This window comes from Lemur catta, chromosome 9 (genome assembly GCF_020740605.2).
Source record: "Lemur catta isolate mLemCat1 chromosome 9, mLemCat1.pri, whole genome shotgun sequence".
NCBI lineage: Eukaryota > Metazoa > Chordata > Mammalia > Primates > Lemuridae > Lemur > Lemur catta.
The window spans coordinates 1322752-1343769 of record NC_059136.1 but is presented as its reverse complement, the minus strand read 5'-3'; the positions used below and the strand labels follow the sequence as shown (position 1 = coordinate 1343769).

Genomic DNA, 21018 nt, shown 5'->3' with positions numbered 1-21018 from the left:
GCCCGGGGTAGCTTCCACGAATGGTTCAGTTACAAAGTCGGCCTGGGCCACTCACGGTTCAGAGCAAAGTCACTTTTATTGTCATGAAATTTCAAAAGGCAGTTACATTAGTTACACATGTACACGACTGACTTAGTAACTGTTAGTCACAGAGAACATTCAGGAAATACAAAGGGTTCACCCACAGCACAGTCACATCACACGAGTGAGGCCAAGGGGCGATGAGTGAGTGCTTAAACTGCCCACTGAAACCTGCCTGTGAAGCCTTTTCCTTTTTCCTTTTTTTTTCCAAAGGAAACTGCGAGTCGGCTGGAGCCGGCGGCCCCGTCCCGCCCAGCTGTGCCCGGTTTCACATCGGTGACCCTGGCCTTGGCCGCACGGCCCAGGAACTCCCGCCTGCGACATGTGCCCACGCCCGTGTGGCGCCTCCCCACGGTGCCCCGGACTCCGGGCGGTCGGGGAGAGGGTGGACTCGTGGCCCCTAGGACTGGGGTTTGGGGAGCGAGTTCTGACACGTTCGCACACGGGGACTGAGACCACACCTGTGTTTTCTGGCAGCACAGGGAGGGTTTCCGCTCTGACTTGTCACTGGCTGGAGCTGTCAGGCCACTGGCTTGCCCTCGTCTGCGGGGCCTCACAGCTGTCACAGGGCAGGCGGCTCAGAGAAGCGTGTTCACCATGCTGGCACAGCTCGGGGATGCCCAGAGTGAGCTGGGGGCAGGGAGGAGGCCACCGTTCACAGCCTGGGGACAGCCTCCTCTCCTGGCCGACGCCAGCAGGAGCACAGCACATGCCGGTGCGGCTAATCCGGAAACACATGGCGGTCCCCGACTGGAGGTGACAGCCCTCAGGGCTGAGCTGCTCCGGCTACCCGCAGCCCCTGCCGCCTGCAGTGTCCCCTACTCACGAATAACAAAGGGTGGACCCTGATGTGTCGGAAAGTGGAGCAGAACGTGGCTGTTTGTGAGGCTCTTTCAGCCCCTGAAGCCAAAACGAAAAACAAAAGCAGGGGAAGTGACATACCAGCAGCGTGTTCTAGAACCATCCATGGCCACCGTCACAGTCACTGACCGGGCTTTGGGGGAGCCTCACTGCGGCTGCATCCACAGCCTTGCCACGGCCCTGGCACCACCGCGTGGCCCTCGTCTGGGCAAAGCCCTTTGCTTGCTTAGAGCCGAGTGCAGCCACGAGCGCCTCCCCGTCCTGGCCCAGCTCTGCATGGGCTGAAGGGCACGGGAGCAGGGGACACGGGAGCAGGGGACGCGGGAGCCGGGGGACACGGGAGCAGGGGACACGGGAGCAGGGGACACGGGAGCTGGGGGACACGGGAGCAGGGGACACGGGAGCAGGGGGACACGGGAGCAGGGGGACGCGGGAGCAGGGGACACGGGAGCTGGGGGACACGGGAGCAGGGGACACGGGAGCAGGGGGACGCGGGAGCAGGGGACACGGGAGCAGGGGGACGCGGGAGCAGGGGGACGCGGGAGCAGGGGACACGGGAGCAGGGAGACGCGGGAGCAGGGGACACGGGAGCAGGGGGACACGGGAGCAGGGGACACGGGAGCAGGGGGACACGGGAGCAGGGGGACACGGGAGCAGGGGGACACGGGAGCAGGGTGGCACGGGAGCAGGGGCGCACGGGAGCAGGGGGACACGGGAGCAGGGCCGCACGGGAGCAGGGGGACACGGGAGCAGGGGGACACGGGAGCAGGGCACACGGGAGCAGGGGCACACGGGAGCAGAGGACACGGGAGCAGGGGGACACGGGAGCCAGGGGACACGGGAGCAGGGGGACTGCGGGAGCAGGGGGACACGGGAGCAGGAGCACACGGGAGCAGGGGCACACGGGAGCAGGAGGACACAGGAGCAGGGCACACGGGAGCAGGGGGACACGGGAGCAGGGCACACGGGAGCAGGGGACACGGGAGCAAGGGGGCACGGGAGCAGGGGCACACAGGAGCAGGGGTGCTCTGGCCTGAGAGGTTCTTTTGCAAACTTGGATAATTAAACCCTCTGGGGATTTAATTCCTTCTCCAGTTTGTCTCAAGAATCTTTGGTGGGGGAACCCCTCGGTGTGGATCCTCCCAGCCCTGGCCTCCTCCTCCTCCTCTGTCTCCCCTGACTGTTGTCCCACGTGGCAGCTCCTCAGACTCATGCGAGTCCCCGCGGCGGAGTGGGGCGTGGAAAAGACAACGCTGACAGTCGTCCCTGCACTGCCCGCAATGGCTGGGACGGAGCCGGGTGGGAGGGAGGCAGGGCCGGTCCTGTCACGCGTCCCACCCCCAGGACCCAGTGCTGAGCTAGACGGGGACGGGAGGGAAGGGCGTGGGAGCAGGGCCGTCGCTGCTGCCTCCCGCGGTGCCGGCCCGGCGCGGATGGCAGGTGCCCCAGGCAGGGGCTCACCTTGGCAGGCACCCAGGGAAAGCCCCGCCTGCCCCCAAACACACGGCGCAAAGCAGAGACCTCACAAGCTGAAGGCCGCGGAGAGGCTGTTTCCACTTCACTGAGAAATACGTCTTGATCCGAAAGCTACTTTTGTGCCTTTTTTTCTTTTGGAAATACTTATACCCATGGCCGAGGGCCAGCGCAAGGCTGCTGGGGGCAGAGTGGCCAGGGCCAGGGGCGCAGAGGGAGCCCCGTTCCGGGCTGCCGCTTGAAGGTGTGCGGCGTTTCAGCCACCCGCCTTGTCCCCAGAAGGAAGCAAGCGTCGCTCTGAGGCTGGAGTGCACACCACGTGCGTCCACACTCGGGACCCGATCGCCACCACAGACGGGGGCTTAAAAGCCGCTCTGGAAACCGCAGAGTCAGGGGCGCGTTAGAGTCTGGGGGCCGGGATCCCACAAAGGTGGCTGCCAGCCTCGGGCACTCTGGCGAGCACTGTCTCACTGCCAGCGGTGAAGCTCCCCCCAGCACTGAGCAGTGGGCCCGAGTGCCACCTCCAGAGCCACCGAGCAGAGAGTGGTGTCCTGCCCCTGCCACCCACCCCTGCACAGAAGGGCCCGGGCCTCTGTGACCTCAGGGTGCACGGGGCTGGGGGCACAGGGCCTCCTCTGGCCAGTGGGGCGAGGACGAGACGCCAACACGGAGCCGGGAGAACGGCGGGGGCAGCCCCGGGCCCCCGCAGGAGGGCGGGCTGGCTCCTCTGAGCGGAGGGGCTGCATCTGCACCGGGGCTTGGAGCAAAGAGCTGACCTACCAAAGTGAGCAGGTCCCCAGCTGTGACTCCTGGGGACCCTAAGTGCCAGCCTGGCTCCCAGCGCCTGGGCCGAGCATCCTCCGTGACAGGGGTGCTGCCGGGCCTGGGGACGGGGCTGCGTGGCTCACTGTGCACACCGGGATCTCCACGCCCACCCCGGCCACACGCCACAGACACGGGCACAGCACACCCACCAGGACAGAACGCTCGCGGCACAGAGCACATCCGCCCCACGCACGGTGGGCGCCTGGCGACTTCCGTAGAGCTGGGGGTGGCCCCTGTGTCCCTGCGCTCCTCAGCCGGTAGACAGGGCCGCGCAGCCTGCCCGCCTGTTCCCAAGCCCAGCCGGGCCGCCCCCCAGCAGAAGTGGAAAGAGAAGCCGCCGCAGTGTCCCGGGCGCCTGCTGCTGCGGCTGCTGCCGGGTCTCTCCAGGCAGGAAATGAAGGTTTCATGAGGGCAGATTGTCCATTAAGAGATTATTCACAAGCAGACTGAAGGCTCGCCCCGAGCACACACAGGAAACATACAATAAATACGACCGACCCCCGGCGTCTACCAGGGCCCTGGTTAGCGGCCGAGCAGCCGCGGCTGCGGGTGGGAGCAGGGCGATGCCACGCCGGGGGACGCGGTGGGAGGGTGGCTTCTGGTGGGGGCTCCCGCGGCAGGGCGGGGGTGGGCCCCGCTCGCAGGGGCAGCGGCGTCAGAGCAGGGACGGCGCGGGGCGGTGGGAGCCTTGCTCTGCCCGCGGCTACTCAGAGAACGGCGGGAACATGCCCAGGTCGGCAAAGTCTTCGATGTTATAGTTGCCGGTCCCCTGGGTCGGGTCCCCCGGCATGGGCAGCATGTCCTGCAGAGGAGAGGAGGAGAAAGCCACGGGGCAGTCAGCTTGTCGGCTGGTGCACGGGACGCATCCCAGGCGCCCGCCTGCCACCCTCGCGCCACCTCTACCCCCTGGCCTTCCGCGGGACGCCTGCAGGGCCTGGAGCGTCGGGGGCCCTGGGAAACCCTTCTCCCCGGACAGCCGTCACGCCAGCCGCCAGCAACGTCAGGACACAGGCTGTGTCTCTCCAAGCCAGGGACACAGGGCGGACAGGAGCCCCTGAGGTGGGGGACCCCAGCCTGCCACCAAGCCGGGCGCACACGGCAGACAGGTGAAATGCAACACGGAGTGGGGCAGACGGAGGACGTGTGTGGGCACCCGGGTGGCGGGTCTGCAGCCCGTGTCTTAGGGCAGGGCAAATCCCTGTATGGCTGGACTTCAGTTTTAACAAGTCTTTCACGTTCTCTGGCCCTCAACAATCCACCCAGAAAGCAGGGGTAGCAACATTTCAATTCCTTATGGCAAATTTCCCAACGTGTGTTCTGCTGAGTTCTCAGCCCTTGCAATACTCTATGAGAAAAGAATTCTGTGGACAAGTAAGTTTGGGAAACAAGGCATCCTTAGCCTGCCTGCTAGAAATCTAGTCCTCATTGATATAGTAAAAGTTCTGATAAGTCCTGCAATAAAGAAACTGAGTAACTTTGTCTAATCAGAGTTTCCTCAGCCTATTTGACCAGGAATTCTCTGTAGCATCGTGACCATCAAGACCATGTCAGCAAATGCTGCCTCACGGGGCTGCTGTGCGGCCCGAGAACAGGCCAGGAACGGAGCCTTTCGGCAGGAGGAGGGAGGGGCAGTGACTGCACGCGGGGCAGGCTTGGGTGTCGGTGGGGCTGCTCCGGGGAGTTGAAGGAATGTGGCCCCTGGTTCCCGCCCCATCCTTGCTTTGCAGGGCAGGCCTGGGCACGACAGCGGTGCCTGGGCTCCCGTTACGTGGCCTGGGGATGGGCCGAGCTCTTGGGTGAGGGGCAGTCAGTGGGTCTAGACCCCCATTCGGAGCCTTCCAGTCAAGCCCAGGAAACCCAAAAGGGGCAGAGCGCTGCTCTGGGGGGCCGCAGCGCTGCCCGAGACAGCCGCACAGTCTGCCCTGGGCACGAGGGGTGGGCTGGGAATTTCTCGGGTAACAAGAGGTGCAAGGTGCCAGGGAACCCTTGGTCAGGGATGCTCTGACTTAGCTGCAGAGCAGAGCCGGGGCAGGGCTGGCAGGGTCGAGGACGGGTGGGGAGGAGGGTGGGGAGGAGGGTGGGCCGGTGGGAGGCACCAAGGCCCGGGGGCTGCAGCTCTCGGGAGAGGCCCCCTTCAGCCTCTGGCCTTGCGTGTCTCTCCCGGGTGGCCCCGGGGTCTGGGCAGGGAAGTGTCCGACTGCAGCACCCCCTTTGCGAGCCCCGCACCCTCCCGCATGCACCCGAGGTTTCTACCCCGGATCCCTCCGGCCTAGGCGGGGCCGGGACTCACGATGGCCACCGGGCAGCGGTGGTGCGGCAGAGCGCGGGGGAAAGGAAGCAGAGAGAAGGCGCCGGTACCTACGAGAAGGCGGTGCTCGCCCGATTTACCTGGAACACCTCAGTCTGACCGGGCTGCTGGTGCGAGTGCTGCTCACCGCTCTGCTGGCCGTGGTGCTGGCTTTGCCACTGCGACCAGACTTCCGAGGGCCGCCCTTGGAACTGCCCGCCACTCTGTCCACTTTCAGCTGAAAGACCCGACGTACAGGACACCTCCTTTAAAAGCCGTCCGCGGCCCCTCCCGTGAGGCCTGAGAGCCCCTGCGGCTCCGAGGGCCCAGGCGTCTGAAAGGCACGACCCCCGGTGCGGGCAGCGCGTGTGACCCAGAGGTAACAGGCAGAGTGGACTCGACAGGCACGGGGCTCTGCCGGCGAGGGCGGCCCTCCCTGGTCACCCGCCAGGTGGCTCCCACGCCCTTGGTGGCCGTTCCTGGGAACTTTGCTGGGGCCCAGAGCCTGGGCTACGAGAGCCCCCGGCAGCGCGGGTGCTGGCGCCAGAGGGCAGATACAGGTGCCACCGCGCCTGACCCCCAAGCCACGGGCTGCTCCGGGAAGGTGTCAGCCCCGCTACAGGAAGAACTTCCCTCAGCACTGCCCTGGGACCGCCAGCCCCACGCTCTGCCCTCCGAGCAAGCCAGCGAAGCCACACGCGGCCTCCCACACGGTCCACAGACAGGCCCGCGGGCCACAGCCCTTTCAGGTGGCTCCTGGGCGCAGGGTCCCTTAGCGCCAGCTGGTTTCAGAGGGAAGGAGCTTGGACACTGGTCAGCAACAAGGTAAGTTTCCCTGCAAATTAACTTATAAAAGAGAGCCGTTTTCCTTCCATCTACAGTTTACAAAAACATACCCAAGGGAAAAACAAAAATAGGAAAAATGAGCAGAATTTTGTCTAAAACATTTTTGAGATTTAAATAAAGAGGAGGCTTAAGAAGAAAAAACCCTCAAAGTGGATACCATTAGGTGCATTGAAAACCTTAGGAATTTTTCCTTGTCTCAAATCATTCAGTAACACTCGGGGCCGGCGCTGCCCAGCTGTGGGTTTGCCCCAGCTTACTGTTCCCAGCAGCCCCGCTGCCCACGGGAGGCCTCAGCCCCGCCCCTAACCTGCACGCTGGGGAGGTAAGGTCGGAAAGTTCAGGGAGAAGGCTCTCTCGAGCTTTCTCTCCCTCTGTCAGTCTCTCCCACACGCACACATGCACGCACACACACACACACGCGCACACACACACACACACGCACACACACACACGCTGCCTGAGACACCAAGGGCTCTAACGAAACGCACAAGCTCCCTTCCTTGCTGCACTTGGTGCTTCTCCAGCTCTGTGTGGCCACTGTGGGCAAAGGCTCTGCGAAACCAGGGCAGGCCCATCTCCCACTTCAGCACGGGAGAAACATAAATCTACGGTGCACCTGGGGTTCTGCTGTAAGACACATGCATCCGGCCATCTGAAATGCCTTTTCCTAACAAGCTCACACCTGGCTCCAAGGACCCAGAGGAGTCTCTCTCAGAATCGTGCCCCCGGGCCTCATTTGGAAATCTGCAACTCTAGAACTGGCTGCAGGTGGAGACAGGCTGGTTCAAAACTGTGGCAAAACCAAATGAGCAGCAGCACCTGCTGGAGCCGTGGGGATTCCCACCTGACACCTGCCCTATTCCGGAGCCTGCAGAGCCGAGCACAACCTGGTCACCGTTGCTGGGGGCAGGGGGGAGGGTCACAGCCACCTGTGCTGGAGGAAGGGCGTGGCAGGCTGGGGGAGGCCCTGCTGAGTTCAGGGGAGACGATTGCCGGCTGCCTGTCGCAAACCAATGTCCCCAGCCCTGCCCCCCTCCGGCCGCACAGCCACCTCTCCTCCCTTTGCCAGCAACCTGCTCAAGTCCCCACGCACAGCCACAGCGTCTCCGTGTTGCCCGCCCCCCTCGGCCCGTGCGACCGCTCTGTGGCCGGGTGTGCACTGCCAAGCCCTGCAGGGCTCCGTCCTGGCCAGTCTCTCGGGCGTCCACACTCTCCATCCCTCCGTCTGGAGCTGTCCCGACGGCGGGACTGCACTGGATGTTGGCGCCTCTCAGACCTCTCCTTCTCAGGCGCTCCGTGGCCCTTACCTGCGACTCTGCCCCTTAACACCGCGGTCCCCAACCCCCAGGCCGTGGCCTGGTGCCAGTCAGTGGCCTGTTGGGAACCCGACCGAGAACTGCCACCTGAGCTCTGCATCCCCTGCCACCCGCACCCCAGTTCAAACTGTTTTTCGTGAGACTCTGCACCAGGCGCACGGCACAGGCTCAGCGGTGGGTGAGCGCGTGGAGCCTCACCTGTATCCACAGCCCCTCCCATCACTCGCATCACACCTGAGCTCCGCCTGCCCCTCCCTGGAAAAATTGTCTTCCATGAAATCGGTCCCTGGTGCCAAAAAGTGTGGGGACCGCTGCCTTGACACACGCTGCAGGCAGGGCTCTGAGTCAGGCCTTTCCTCTCATGAAGGACAAGACGGGAATAAGCTCTTCTGTTTTCATGAACTGACTCATTCATTTATTCATTTGGCAAATGTTTCCCGAGCTCCCGCCGACCCGGGCTCCAGGCTGGCTCCGGACAGACACTGGAGCGCAAGCTGCCTTCTGTCCCCACGAGCTGACGGCGTGGCTGGCGGGGAGGGGGCTGCAGTTCCATGCAGCTCAGAGCCGCGGCGACAGGGCTGAGCAGGGCCAGGACAGAAACTCTCAGGAGGGACACGGACTGGGTCGCGGGAGGTGGAAAAGGCTTCTCGGAGCTCCAGGTGAGACCAGCAGGGATATCAGCAGTAAGCCGGGCCAGCGGGGGCCGGCGGGGGCCTGGCCAGAAGCTCTGTCTGCTCAGAGCCTGGCGGGGGAGGGCTCGGCGCCTCCAGGCACCCGCAGGCTCGGGACGGTGAGGGACAGAGTGACCAGGCGAGCGAGACGGGGCTGGGGCGTGAGCCAGGGCCAGGTTCCCACCCTCGGGGGACCGAGTTTGAGGGCGACAGAGAAGCACTGAGGGGTGTCCAGCAGGGGCGTGACACAGACCTGCGCACGCAGGAAGGTCGCTCTGCGGGGGGTGCGGGGCGAGAGCGGGCGGGGGAGGCGGCCGGTTGCGGAGAGGCTGCTGCAGGGACCCCTGCGACAGACAGCGGCGCCGAACACAGGACAAAGTGGCCGGAGGGGAGCGGTGGATGGGAGACATCACGGAGCCGCCGGCTGCGCTCGGGTGGGCTGGGAAGAGCACAGGTGTCTGATTTAGCTCCGGCTTCTCGCCCGAGCTTCGGCTCCACCCCCCTGCCCAGGTGACCGTCTGACCCGCCCCAGGGACTCAGGAGGGGACACGCAGTGTTGGCTCCTCTCGCGCCGCCCGTGCTCGCAGCCGGGCCTGAGACCCCCCAGCCCTGGAGCCGCCGCTCAAGCCCATCCCCCTTCCTGCCTCCTCACGTCCTGCCCGTCACCCCAAAGCCACACGGCGACCGCGCTGTCCTCAGACACGAGTCCACCGCTCACAAACCGCGCTGCCGACCGCGTCTGTGAAGCGAAGTCCGTGTTCTTCAGGGCCGGCACGAAGACCCTCCGCGATGTGCTCTTGTTTTCCAGCCTTGTCTCCTCCCGCCTGTCACTGGAACCCCCGCCCCTCTTGCCCTGGTCACGTGGCAATACCTGGACGTCCCCAAAGCGCCACCCAGTCCGTCTCCGCGCTGCTGTGTCTGCTCTCCCCACACACGTGCTTCTCCTCTGTGCTGGCGGATCCCACTCGGGTCCGAGGCCCTAGTCGAGTGTGACCGCGTGTGACACCCTCCCTCGCGGCCGGGGCCTGCCGCACGGCACTGACGCCAGCTTGTGACCAAAGGCCGAGGGGCATCCACACCTGTCCCAGGCCGCATCCATGCGGGAGGGAGGGAAGGAAGGGGACCCGGGGCAGGAAGGGGGAACACGGACATTCCACAAACTTCTCTCTCCTCGCACTTGAGGCTTCCTGGGTGCAGCGACTCGTAATGAAACGAGTAAACATTGTCATCGGTTTCCCCTCAGGGACAGCCGGAGATGGGGTAGGGTGTCGGGGGATGAGGACTAGAAGAAGATTAGCTCTCTGTTTACATCTGGGGGTACTGACTCTATTAATTACAGATATGACATTTCAGAATAAAAATTATTTAATGTCTGCAAAGGGAAAAATCAATTAACCCACCTGCTTTGGAAATGGCACAAGATAATAAGAAAGAATGGAAAGGACTCAGTATTTTACATACACTATTTCGATTCATTTTCTCTTCATTCCAACTCTAAAAGATGGGTTCGTTATCCAAATTTTTAGATAAGGAAACTGAGGCTCAAAGGTGGCAGGAAATTGGCCCCACTCATTTAGCTAGAAATGCCTAGATCTTTCTGACACCGCAGCCCTCGTGCACCGTGGACAGACAGCGTTTCGGCCAAATGCCGACCGTGTGCCGGCACCGAGCGGCGTGTCAGCAACACTGGCGACCGAGACTGGCCCAATCCACTGAGAAGGACGGACGAGGTGTCGGCCATCATCACAGAACCGTCACCAGCTCTTGCAAGGGAGGCCCCGGCCACCACGCGAGGGCCTGGGGGTGGCCCCAACTCTGACTTGAGGCCTCCTAGAGAAAGCCACTCCAAAGCTGTGCCCTGAGGGACGAGTTCGTGGCCCCAAGATGGGACCATTAAGGAAAATCCTCTCGGCCTCTGCGCTGAAAGGCGTTTCCCTCCCGGGTTGCGTTCGTGAGCTCTCCGACTAGACAGCGAGCGGAACCTCCGCGTGGTCTCTCCCGGGTGCACAGGCAGACAGCAGGCGTGGCTGCCCCACAACATACCCTGGCCTCTTTCTGGGAAAACCCTGTGGTCTCCAACGCCTTTACGCCACCTTATTGTCCCGAAAGCCACGTGTATAGTTACAAAGCACAAGCTGGGTCCAGCCACGCCGTTTCTTCTGCTCTGTGGCTTCCTGAGCAGGGCCGGGCCGCCTCAGCCCAGGTGTGCAGATGGATCGCGCTACTGGCTGCCATCGGGGCTGCTAGGTGGGCTTTCAGACCACAGGGCAGAGTCCTGAGGAGTTCGTGGATTTCTAGGTTGTAGACGCAGGGACGACATCGTCCTTTTTTGAAACTTGAAGCTCAGTGCTATGATTCCACTCTTACTATCTACTGTTGCTGCTTGTGACATTCAGCTGGTCTGGAAATTGTCCTAAGATCCCAGGCTCACCGAAGTCCTGCTCACAGGTCCCATGTGCTTGGCTCAGTGGTTCCCAACCAGGGGTGATTTGGGCACCCTCCGATTCCTAAGACATTTGGCAATGCTGGAGATAATCTGTCATTATCATAAATAGAGGAACTCGAGTGGGCAGAGGCCAGGGGTGCTGCTATGCACCCTGTGATCACAGGGAGCCCCCACAGCGAAGAACCAGCAGCCCCCGGGGCCAGCAGTGCTGGGGCTGAGAAACCCTGCTGGAAAAAGTCAACAAAGAGCACCACAGGGCAGCTGAGGCCAGGCGCGGTGGCCCATGCCTGTGCTCCCAGCACTCTGGGAGACAGAGGTGGGGGGATCAACTGAGCCCAGGAGTTGGAGGGTGCAGTGAGCTAGGCCGACACCACTGCACTCCAGCCTGGGTGACAGAGCCCGACTCTGTCTCAAAAAAAAAAAAAAAAAAAAAAGGCAGCTGACCCCCTGCAAAGTCCTTCTCGGCAGAAGAAAACCGTGCCTCACAGCACGGATCCCAGAGCGCCTGAGACTTCTGGCTGAGACCTCACCTTCAGCACTAAGTAGGGACAGAGAGATCTGATTCCCCACGACTCACTGGAGAGAGTGTACGGGGCTGAGTTCTGGCGGCAGGAGCTGGGGAGTGAGCGGGTCCGTGGGGTCCGCAAACGGTCCGGATCATCGCAATCCCCCTCCCCATGCTTACCCCACCCTGCTCCCGTCTCCCAGCACGCATTCCGTTTCTCACTGAAGGGATCTTCAGACCTTTCCGGAATAACAAATTCTTTCAACTCCCCTCTCCAAAGTAAATACGGGGCAGGCGGGCAGGCTGGGAGGACGCGGCTCTCTCAAGGAAGGGCCCAGACTACGGGTTTGCTGCTTGAGCTTCGTAGAAGATGCTCATCCTCAGAGCTGTTGGTGTCATCTGCCGTGACCTGAGTTGACCGGGTGTGACCTGCGCCAGGCGTGAATGAGTCGCTTCAGCCACCTCCTCCTGAACTGGAAAGCCAGGGACATGCTTGCTCTTGCCCAGACGTTGTACCGGAAGCTGCTGCTAAGACGCCCCTCTGTAAACACGCACGTATACTGCCGCGCTCGAGCAAGCCCGGGAGCGGAAACCCGGCCCGCGGCAGCACCTCCGAGCCGCTTCCCCTGGAGCAGCCTGTGCGCCGCGCTCCTGCGTTTCTCCGAAACGTACGTTACCGAGCAGATCCCCGGTAGCAGCTGAGACAGAAAGAAACGGGGCGACTTCGGGATGCAGGTGCAGTTCACCTCTGCCAGCCAGCTGTCAGTTACCTGCTTTGAGACGCCGAGACTGCACCCTGTAAACACTTCTCCTTTGCCGGCTGGTGCCGGTTAGGCTTTGTCCACAGGGCCGCTGCAGAGACAGGCGAGACAGGTACGCACAACAGGAGGGCGCACTCACAGAGACAGGGCGCGCACACAGAGGAAGGTGCACGCACACAAAAGGGCGCGCACACAGGAAGGGCGCACACACAGAGGAAGGTGCGTTCACACAGGTAGGGCACGCACACAGGAAGGCCATGCACACAGGAAGGTGAGCACACACAAAGGAAGGGCGCGCACACAGGAAGGGCGCATGCACAGAGGAAGGTGCGGGCACACAAAAGGGTGCGCACACAGAGGAAGGGCGCGCGCACAGGAAGGGCGCACACAGAGGAAGGGCACGCACACAGGAAGGGCGCGCACACAGGAAGGGCACATGCACAGAGGAAGGTGCGGGCACACAAAAGGGTGCGCACACAGAGGGAGGGCGCACACAGAGGAAGGGCACGCACAGAGGAAGGGCGCGCGCACAGAAGGGCGCACACAGAGGAAGGGCGCGCGCACAGGAAGGGCACGCGCACAGAGGAAGGGCGCGCGCACAGAGGGAGGGCGCACACAGAGGAAGGGCACGCACACAGAGGAAGGGCACGCACAGAGGAAGGGCGCGCGCACAGAGGGAGGGCGCACACAGAGGAAGGGCGCGTGCACAGAGGGAGGGCGCGGGCACAGACGAAGGGCGCGCACACAGAGGAAGGTGCACGCACACAGAGGGAGGGCGCGCGCACAGAGGAAGGGCGCGCACACACAGGAAGGCGCGCACACACAGGAAGGGTGCGCACACAGAGGGAGGGCGCACACAGAGGAAGGTGCACGCACACACAGGAAGGCGCGCACAGAGGGAGGGCGCACACAGAGGAAGGGCACGCACACAAAGGAAGGCGCGCACAGAGGGAGGGCGTGCACAGAGGGAGGGCGTGCACAGAGGAAGGGCGCGCACAGAGGGAGGGCGTGCACAGAGGAAGGGCGCGCACACAGGAAGGCGCGCACACACAGGAAGGCGCGCACACACAGGAAGGCGCGCACACACAAGAAGGGCACGCACACAGAGGAAGGGCGCGCACACAGAGGAAGGGCGCGCACAGAGGAAGGTGCGACAGGACTTCTCTCCCCGGGTGAGGGCCGCTGTCCTCCCACAGTGTGTCCCGCAGCAGAGGGCGGGAGTGGGGCTGCGTCCACGCTACCACCTGAGTGCTGCTTCCTGGGGACAAGCTCCACCTGCAGGCGCTCGCTGGGGATTCGTGGCCACCTGGTGGGAGGTTCTGTGGCCCAGTTCTGTCCCTCCTGCACCCTCTGCGGAGCCGCTCCTGCAGACCAACCGCAGCCAGGGCCTGTGGACACGCCCACCAGCGCGCAAGGGCTGCGCCTCAGGCTCGGGGGTGAGGTCTCCCCTTCCAGTTCTCAGGTCCTTTCTCGTCCACTGTCCCTCGTCCCCAGAGCTGGACGCTGCTGCCCACACGTGCGATTCCCGACTCCTCAGGGTCCCCCTTTCTGACTTTGATTAGCTAAAAAAGTCTTTAACTTTCCCGAACTGGTGTGACTTCTGTCTCCTGACTGGCTGGACAGACACACGGCTTCCCCACTCACAGTGTTGAGTAAACGCTTGAACCTGTCAGCACTTAAACAAACGACGTGTCTCTCCCAGTCCTGCTTCCGGTGCCCTGTCTGACTCGGCCAGGTTCTCTCTGCGACCCGGGTGGAAACAGAAATGAACTAAGACTGGAAACAGAGGTGACAATGGTGTAGCTCGAGAGAACACGACAGACCCGAAAGGGAATGGACACTTCGGACAGAGCAGCTCGGGGACCAAGACCAGCACGTGGTCCCCAGACGGGCCGAGAGCCGGGCAGGGCCACCTTCCCTTGCAAGGCACCAACTCAGTGTATACAGCCGTCCTGAGGAGTCCTGTTCAAAAGTGACATGCTATGCTTGATGCCCCTGGTGTCAGCTGCCTGGGCCACCCCTGGGTGACAGCCCGCAAGTCTGCTTGGCAGGCATTCCAAACGTCCTGCCCGCTCCAGCAGGGCCGCGAGGTCAGGGTCTCTGTGCTGCCTCTCTGGGCTCCAGTCTCTGGCCAAGGACAACTAGTTGGGGACCCGCCAGTGCCCCACCAAGCCTGCAGCCGCCTCTCACGTGCCCTGGAGAGGGCGCTGGGAAGCTGGGCAGATGTGCACACGCAGGGCCAGGGCGTGTGTCCACTGCGAAGGTAAACACTGCCTGGTTCTTTCTGTTTGCTGTTTATTCAATAATTCATGAAACTGCCCGTTAATGGAGCCTGCTCTTGTGCTGCTCCACTCACCGGTTCCCTGCTCTGTTCCCTGCCGCCCCCGCTGCGGCCTCAGGGGACCAACGTCCTTGCTAACAGACAATCCCCCCATTGCTAATCACACACCCTCTTCCCTCCAGCTTCACCTAAGCTTGCCCCGCCCCTGCCCCCGGGGCTTCCTTGACCCCCAGGAGTGGAGATGACCCCATGGTCAGGAGGGGGCCTGGTGTCCCCCTCTGCAGGCGCCTCCAGACGCTTTGCCCCCCCGACCTGAGCCCCACAGCTCTGCCTGGGCCCCGCTGCCTGCATGGGGGGCTGTCCTCCTGCCGCCTCCTCACCACGGGGGACTCTGGAAACCACTACCATGAGGTCTTCCTCCCCCTCCCAAGCCCCAGACACCCTTCCTGCCCCCTCCTCGGCCTGTCCCCTCGTCACCACCTGCCCCTGCTCTGCAGCCAGGTTCTCAAGCACACTCACTCCCAGGTCCCCTCCAACAGCTCCTGCCAGAGGTAACACATGACACGCTGAGGCCACAGCAAACATCTCAGTCCCTGATGTCTCTGTTTTATACTCTCTTCCGTTCCCACACTGAGGGCCCAGCCCCTTCTCATTAATGTAAGCCGAGGAACTTCTGCAGAGACAGCCCGTCCCTCTTGCTTCTAGGATCCCTGCAGGAGGGCTGGAAGCTGGTGGGCCTCAAGCGCTGCCAGGGCTGATTCCTGCTCCCGAGACTCGGCTGCTACTCAGCCGCGAGCCGGCCTGGGCAAGCCCTACCTCACTGCGCCTCACTTTATTTACCTGTGACATGGGAGTGACGACAGTAGCGCCCTCTTAGGGCCACTGCGAGCATTAAATGAATGCTCTGAGCTGGCGTGTGGGCAGTTCCCGTGAGGGTTGGCTGCTGTCATCACCACGACCATTGTCACCGTGACCTCAGTGTGGGCCAGCGCGAAGGAACTGCAGAAACGCTGCTGCGCCTGGAGCCCCGTCCATGTGACCCTGTCCTTGGCCCCTGTGCAGTGGCCTCTTCCTGGGACCCGTCTCCACTTACGCTGGGGCCTGGCATCTGCGTAGTGGGGATGACACAGACATGCTGGCTGTCAGGCAGGGAAGTGGCCTGCCCTGTCTCGTCACGGCCACAGCGAGGCTCAGGGCCCTGCCAAGGACGCGGGTCAGCTCTGTTCTGAGGCCTCTCCTGCCTTCAGCCCCCGAGGGCCGCCGGGCGGGCTGTGGCTTCCGCCCCCGCAGCACCCAGCACCGTCCCGTCTGCCTCCCTCTGCCCGCCTGTGTCCCCTGCCTCGGCCTCGGGCTGTGGCCTTCTCTGGGTGGGACCAGGGCTCCCGCTCTGCCCTGCAGTGAACGCAGGGCCTGGCGCTGAAGGCTGCTGGGTAAGTCAGTGCCCGTGAGTAAGTCGGGAGCGACCGGCTGCCTTTGCACAGGCCCCCCGGCAGGCGGCAGGGGCCTCCCCACACCCGGGCGGGGCTGCCAGGCTCGGAGAAGGTTCTCAGCGAGGCCGTGGGGAGCGGGTGGGAGTCGCAGCTCCTCGGCTGATGGGAAAGCAGCTGCCTCGGGGCTTCCCCTCCTGGAACAGGCGACTGCGCTTCTACACTCAGCTTCACAGAACGACGAGGCAAGGACAAGTGAGAGCTGCCCAAGGGACCACGGCACAGGACCCGGGACTGATGCTGGACGGGCAGCTGGCCCCAGGGGGCGGGGCCACTCGAGGGGCAGGGAAGACTGTGCCCCAGGCCCTGAGGCTGGGCAGGGCGACCTGCGGCTGTCCAAGGTGGGGTGCGGGTGGGGGCTCTGCACGGCATTTCTCATGAGCCTGCCAGACAGGTGGCTTAAACGAAGCCTTCACCTTGCCACACGGGCATTCGGACATTTGGGTCCAGCTTCCTACTCACGTGAGAAAGCCCAGTTCTGCAGGGAAGAGGCCCGTGGAGCACACTGTTGGGCATCACCCAGCGACAGCCCCAGAGCACGAGAGAGGAGAGGGAGCAGGCCCCGGCTCTTCCCAGGCCCCGTGTCCCTCATGAGCCCTTCTGGGGAACAGTGCAGGCCCCCACTTCTTCCCAGGGCCCGCGTCCCTCATGAGCCCTACTAGGGGACAGTGCAGGCCCCCGCTTCTTCCCAGGCCCCGCGTCCCTCATGAGCCCTTCTGGGGGACAGTGCAGGCCCCCACAGGCCTGTGAGGATCACTGAATCCAGGCCCAGTGAGCAGGGCTGGTCCTTAACCCTTTATGGCCTGAAGTTGTAAGCAAAGCTTAGACGTTCTTCCATGAGATAAGATCCCTCCCTCTCTTAATATTAAAAAGCGAGAAAACTTTGCAGTGTGACCTTCACAAATGATTGTCCCTGTAACTACTGTCTAGCGTTCTGAAACCAGACCACCCGGTTTTTGAGTTAGGGGACTGAAAATCCTTGCCAAGGGCTATAAAGGGTTGACACAGCCGTCAGGTCACCTGGAGCACAAGGACACAATCCCGGTCCCTGGAAATGGTCAGAGCAAATCACAAGGCCAAGGTCTAAGCCCCAGTCTCTTAGGAACACCACAGGCCTCCGCATGGCCAGAGAGGAGGCGCTCGGAAACCTCCGGAGCTGGGGGCTCCACCCTGGAACCCCGGATGCTCAGAAAGCTTTGCTGCCTCTCCCAAGACGGCTCCCCTCACTCCCCACCTACCGAAGCCCGGGGTCCTGTTGGCGAGGCCGGAGTAGGCGTTCCCGCTGGGCGAGGAGGTAGCTGGGCTGGAGAGAGGGCTGTAGGAAGAGGGGTCTGCTGGGTAGCTGTGGCTCGTTCCGATCCCAAAGGGGGACGACTGGGTCTTGCTGGACTGAGAGGGGATTTGCCACAGTCAGGACAAAGCAAAGAGACGGGCGCAGCACCAGCAGACCTCCCGCACGTCGCCCCCCCACCCCCCCCACCCCCGTCACTGTCCCCAGCAGGAGCAGCACACAGCGGCAGTGCCTGCCTGGGGTTGACAGTGGCTCCCTGTGGCCCTCCCGGCTGGCAGGGCCCAGGCCTGGGATCAACCCAATGTGTGAGGGCCCGGGAACTGCAGGGTTCTGGGGGCCCTGGTGTGAGGAACAGTGAGAACCCCTCAGCCCCACCACACCCATCTCACGGTGGCTGCAGGTGCGCCCCACGCCTGGTGTTCTCGTGCCCACCTGGCGCAGCAGCCACCAGAGGTGCAGACCGTGTAGGGGGCTCATTCCTGACAGGCTGTCTCTGCCCCCGCCCTGCCAGCTGCCCAGGGCAAGGCTGTGGGGAGGAAAGGCTGCAGGGGCACACGCGGTGCCAGGTTTGGGCCCCAGCTCTCCCAGCCTTTGGGGGGCAGCTCCTGCCGGGGTGGTCCGGGACCCAGACAGCGCATTGCAGAGCGCTCTGCCTCTCCAGGCTCCGGGGAAACGCCCGCTCGGACACCCATACCTGTCCCGGAAACGGCGGCCGACTCCCGGTCCAGGCCACCTGGCTCTGGTTTAGCTGCCGGGAGATCTGGGACATGTTCTGGCCTGCCGAGGAGGAGGACGGGATGTCATTCACTCCCGGCACGTGAACCACGGAGGAGCTGGAAGAGAAGGAAACGCGTCTGTCCCGAGGGAGCGCCTGGCCGCCTCCCTGCAGGCCCTGTCCCTGCGACACACGACAGCGACACACGCTGAGCCTCAAAGCCGGGCCGCCCGGTGCATCCTCCCCTCGCCGTCCCCAGGTGTCCAGCACTGTCCCCTCCTCGGCCTCGTCCCCCCACGCCCGCACGTCCTGTGCTCTCGGCAGGTGAGCAGGTGACTCAGTTTCCAGGAAGAGAAGCTGTGAGTGCGAGTCCGTCTCGCGGCCGGCTCAGCTGCTCCCCAGGGTCTCCAAAGCGGCTGTCACTTCGTCCTAAATGCCAAGGAAAGCCTGGAACCTGCAGGATGGCCTGGTCCTCCAGCCAGGGTTTGCCTCTTCCGCCTGCAGTGTATCCTGGACTTCACTCCGTGTGTCCGTATTAGGCGCCTGCTGTGTGCAGTGCTCTGCATCTTCCTGCAGGCCGGCGCCCCGAGCCTGTCCTCCCCGCCGGGCACGCGCCATCTGCCCGGCTAGCCGCTTCCCCCGGGAGAGCCTCCCGCTGTGCGAGGATGGGGAGGCTGAGGCAGACGTCCGCTTTGTCCAGGCCCTGCCTCCTGCCCGCACGTGGCCAGCTCTGCACGCGGGGCCCACGCTGGCGCCAGCATCAGCCGAATGGCCGGTGGGGTCGTCACGGAGGCTTCGGTGCCGGTGGGTTTTCAGCTCAGCTTTGAGAGAAAGGCAGACTATGGGCCCAACTTTACTTCCTGCGTCCTAATGCTTTTTCTGCGCTCTCTGATCCCTCCTAAAACGGGGAGGAACCAGGAGCGCCAGAGACAGCCTGGCGCTGGGCCTTGCGGACACGCTCAGCTGCTCGGGCAAAGGGGCCGCATGTCCATCTCCCTCAGGTCAGTTCTCCACTTACGGTAAGGGCCCCCGTCCCATCTCCCTCCTGACAAACGTGTGACTTCCGAGGACGTTTTCTGATCACTCTTGTCTGGGGGGGCCTCTCCGGCACCCTCCAGGGTCCTCCCCACAGGACACTGACCGGCGAGGGCCAGCGGGGAAGGTGCCCTGGCTGAAGCCAGGCTTCTTGCGGCAAAGGGCCGGCCCCTGTGCCCAGCCCTCCCCAGGACCCTCGGGCCACAGCTGCCCACCCTGGTGCAGACGGCAGGGGCCACCGCGGCAGGACTCTGGGTGAGGACACCCTGTGGGGCCAGCAATGCCATTCCTCGGGCAGCTCAGGGCTCCCTCTGGCTGCGTCAGGCCCAGAGTCCTTCGACCCGCAGCCCGGCCCAGCCCGAGCTGGCTCAGCCCTCCAGATTCTCCGTAAAGTCTGCCCATTCCCCAGGCTGCGGCCCGCACGGCGTCCTCCCGCTCCTTCCCCTCACAAGCCGGCACTCAGCAAGCGCCTCCCGAGAGCTGCACAGGCGCTTGGGCACCCTGGACTCTGTCCCCACACGGCTGGCCGCCCTGACTGTCACTGCCCTCCTCGTGCCCCACTGCTTTGCTCCCATGACACCTGCTCTGCACCCGCGGGCTGTGCCATCTGTCCTGGGCACGACCAAGACCTCCTCTTCCCTGCAGGCGTCAGTGACCCCGTCCACCCAGCGCAGCCCCCGCCCGCCGCAGCTCCTCCTCTGCCTCTCCCTGCGTACGGCCTCCCCGGCTGCACTTAGCCGGTTCCTCGGGCCCCTGCGCCGGCCCCGCCAGGAGGCAGAGCTGATTTCTCTCCCAGACGTTGCTGAGGCGGCGGCCAGGCCTTCTCTGGCCAGTCGGGCTGCCCTCCCCAGGCAGTCCCCGCAGCCCTGAATGCCGTCCCTTCCTCAGCTCTTGCCACTGTACCCTCCCTGCTCCCCTTCATCCAGAGAAGGGGACCAGCAGTGTCACAAGGACCCCGGGGACACGAGTGCCCGGGTGGGGCTGGGACAGTGTGGAGCTGGGGCACCCGGTGGCACAGGTCTGAGATCCTGACCGATGCTCCGCACAGCCACGTGACCTGCAGTGATGACGGTTCGGGGGCTGCTCACGGGGGGCTGCTGTCCCCGGGCCGCAGTTGTCAGAGCCCCAGACCAAGCCCCACGGTGCCCAGCATGGGACTGACCAGGGCCACTGCAGGGTCTGCGGATCCAGGTCGCAGGTGCTGAGCCGCCCACTGCTTCTCAGGAGTCTGTGCACGAGACCCTCGTCCCTGAGTGCCAGGGCACCCCAGTGCCGTCCCTGCCAGCACCTGGCAGCTCTGCTTAGGCTCTGGCCACACCCGCTGGAGACAGGGCTGAGTGAGAAGCCCTGCCTGCGGCACCGGGTCTGGGCAGCCTGGGGGCGTCTGGTCGGCACATGTGGGCACCCGCGCAGCCTCCCCAGGGGCTGCCAGTCTCCCCTCTGGCTCTGCTCCCCAGTTATGCTTCCCGTTCCCCAGTGGTCACCGGAGCCAGGCTTGCCCGGTGAGGTCAGAGCTTCCTCAGCGACCTACAAGATGCCCTGATGCCAAGAACCAAGCCTTGGGGAGGCCAGACACCCTGCTGTACCCTTGAGTGCCCCGCGGGCTGATGCCCAGACATGACGGGCTGAGGCGTCCACTCTTCCTGGACTTGGCCATGGCCTCTGGGAACCAGGGGACAGGATACTCCCTGCTACCTTGTCAGCTGTCCCCAGCTGGGCCCCACCTGGGTCCTGGCGAGAGGCCCACTTGCTCCCTTCTCCCCAGCAGACAGCGCTGCGGAACACCCTGCTGCCGTCCACGCCCACTCGCACCCAGCGTCTGTGGCAACACAGGCCGGGCTCACAGCTGCCGGCATCCCCAGCAGGGCCCAGGGCCAGTGACCGCCACCCGACGTCCGCAGCACAGAGCGCGCCGGGGCCTCCCTGGCACGTACCTGAAGGCCTTGCCCGCGTGTCCGGGGGGGAACGGGCTCCCCTGGGAGTAGAGCTGCTGGGTTCCTGCTGCGGAGGCCGAGCTCATCATCTTCTTCTCCGCTGGGAAACAGAGCAGGAGTCACACGCCAAGGTTTCCACCCTGCAGACCGCGGGGCGCCACCCCGAGAACGAGGGGGCGGGGCATGGCGAGCAGGACACACGT

The 21018-nt window shown here is 63.9% G+C and overlaps 1 protein-coding gene across 15 annotated transcripts in view; it reads right to left on the bottom strand.

Annotated features, from left to right (window-relative positions):
* Nucleotides 1-2559: 2559 nt before the first annotated feature.
* ARNT2 (aryl hydrocarbon receptor nuclear translocator 2) overlaps nt 2560-21018 on the bottom strand; it is a 226548-nt gene continuing 208089 nt past the window's right edge. For 5 of the 15 annotated variants that reach the window (XM_045561390.1, XM_045561391.1, XM_045561389.1 and 2 more), the window contains 5 exons: nt 20816-20915; nt 17826-17908; nt 17079-17224; nt 5629-5765; nt 2560-4042 (listed from right to left, as the gene is read on the bottom strand). In XM_045561390.1, coding sequence (XP_045417346.1) covers nt 3763-4042; nt 5629-5765; nt 17079-17224; nt 17826-17908; nt 20816-20915 — 746 coding nt within the window. In that variant the 3' untranslated portion in view covers nt 2560-3762. Of the gene's footprint in view, nt 4043-5628; nt 5766-14950; nt 15462-17078; nt 17230-17825; nt 17965-18393; nt 18668-20815; nt 20916-21018 lie in introns of those variants that run through there. The other 10 variants (XM_045561394.1, XM_045561392.1, XM_045561395.1 and 7 more) reach the window with 10 other exon arrangements.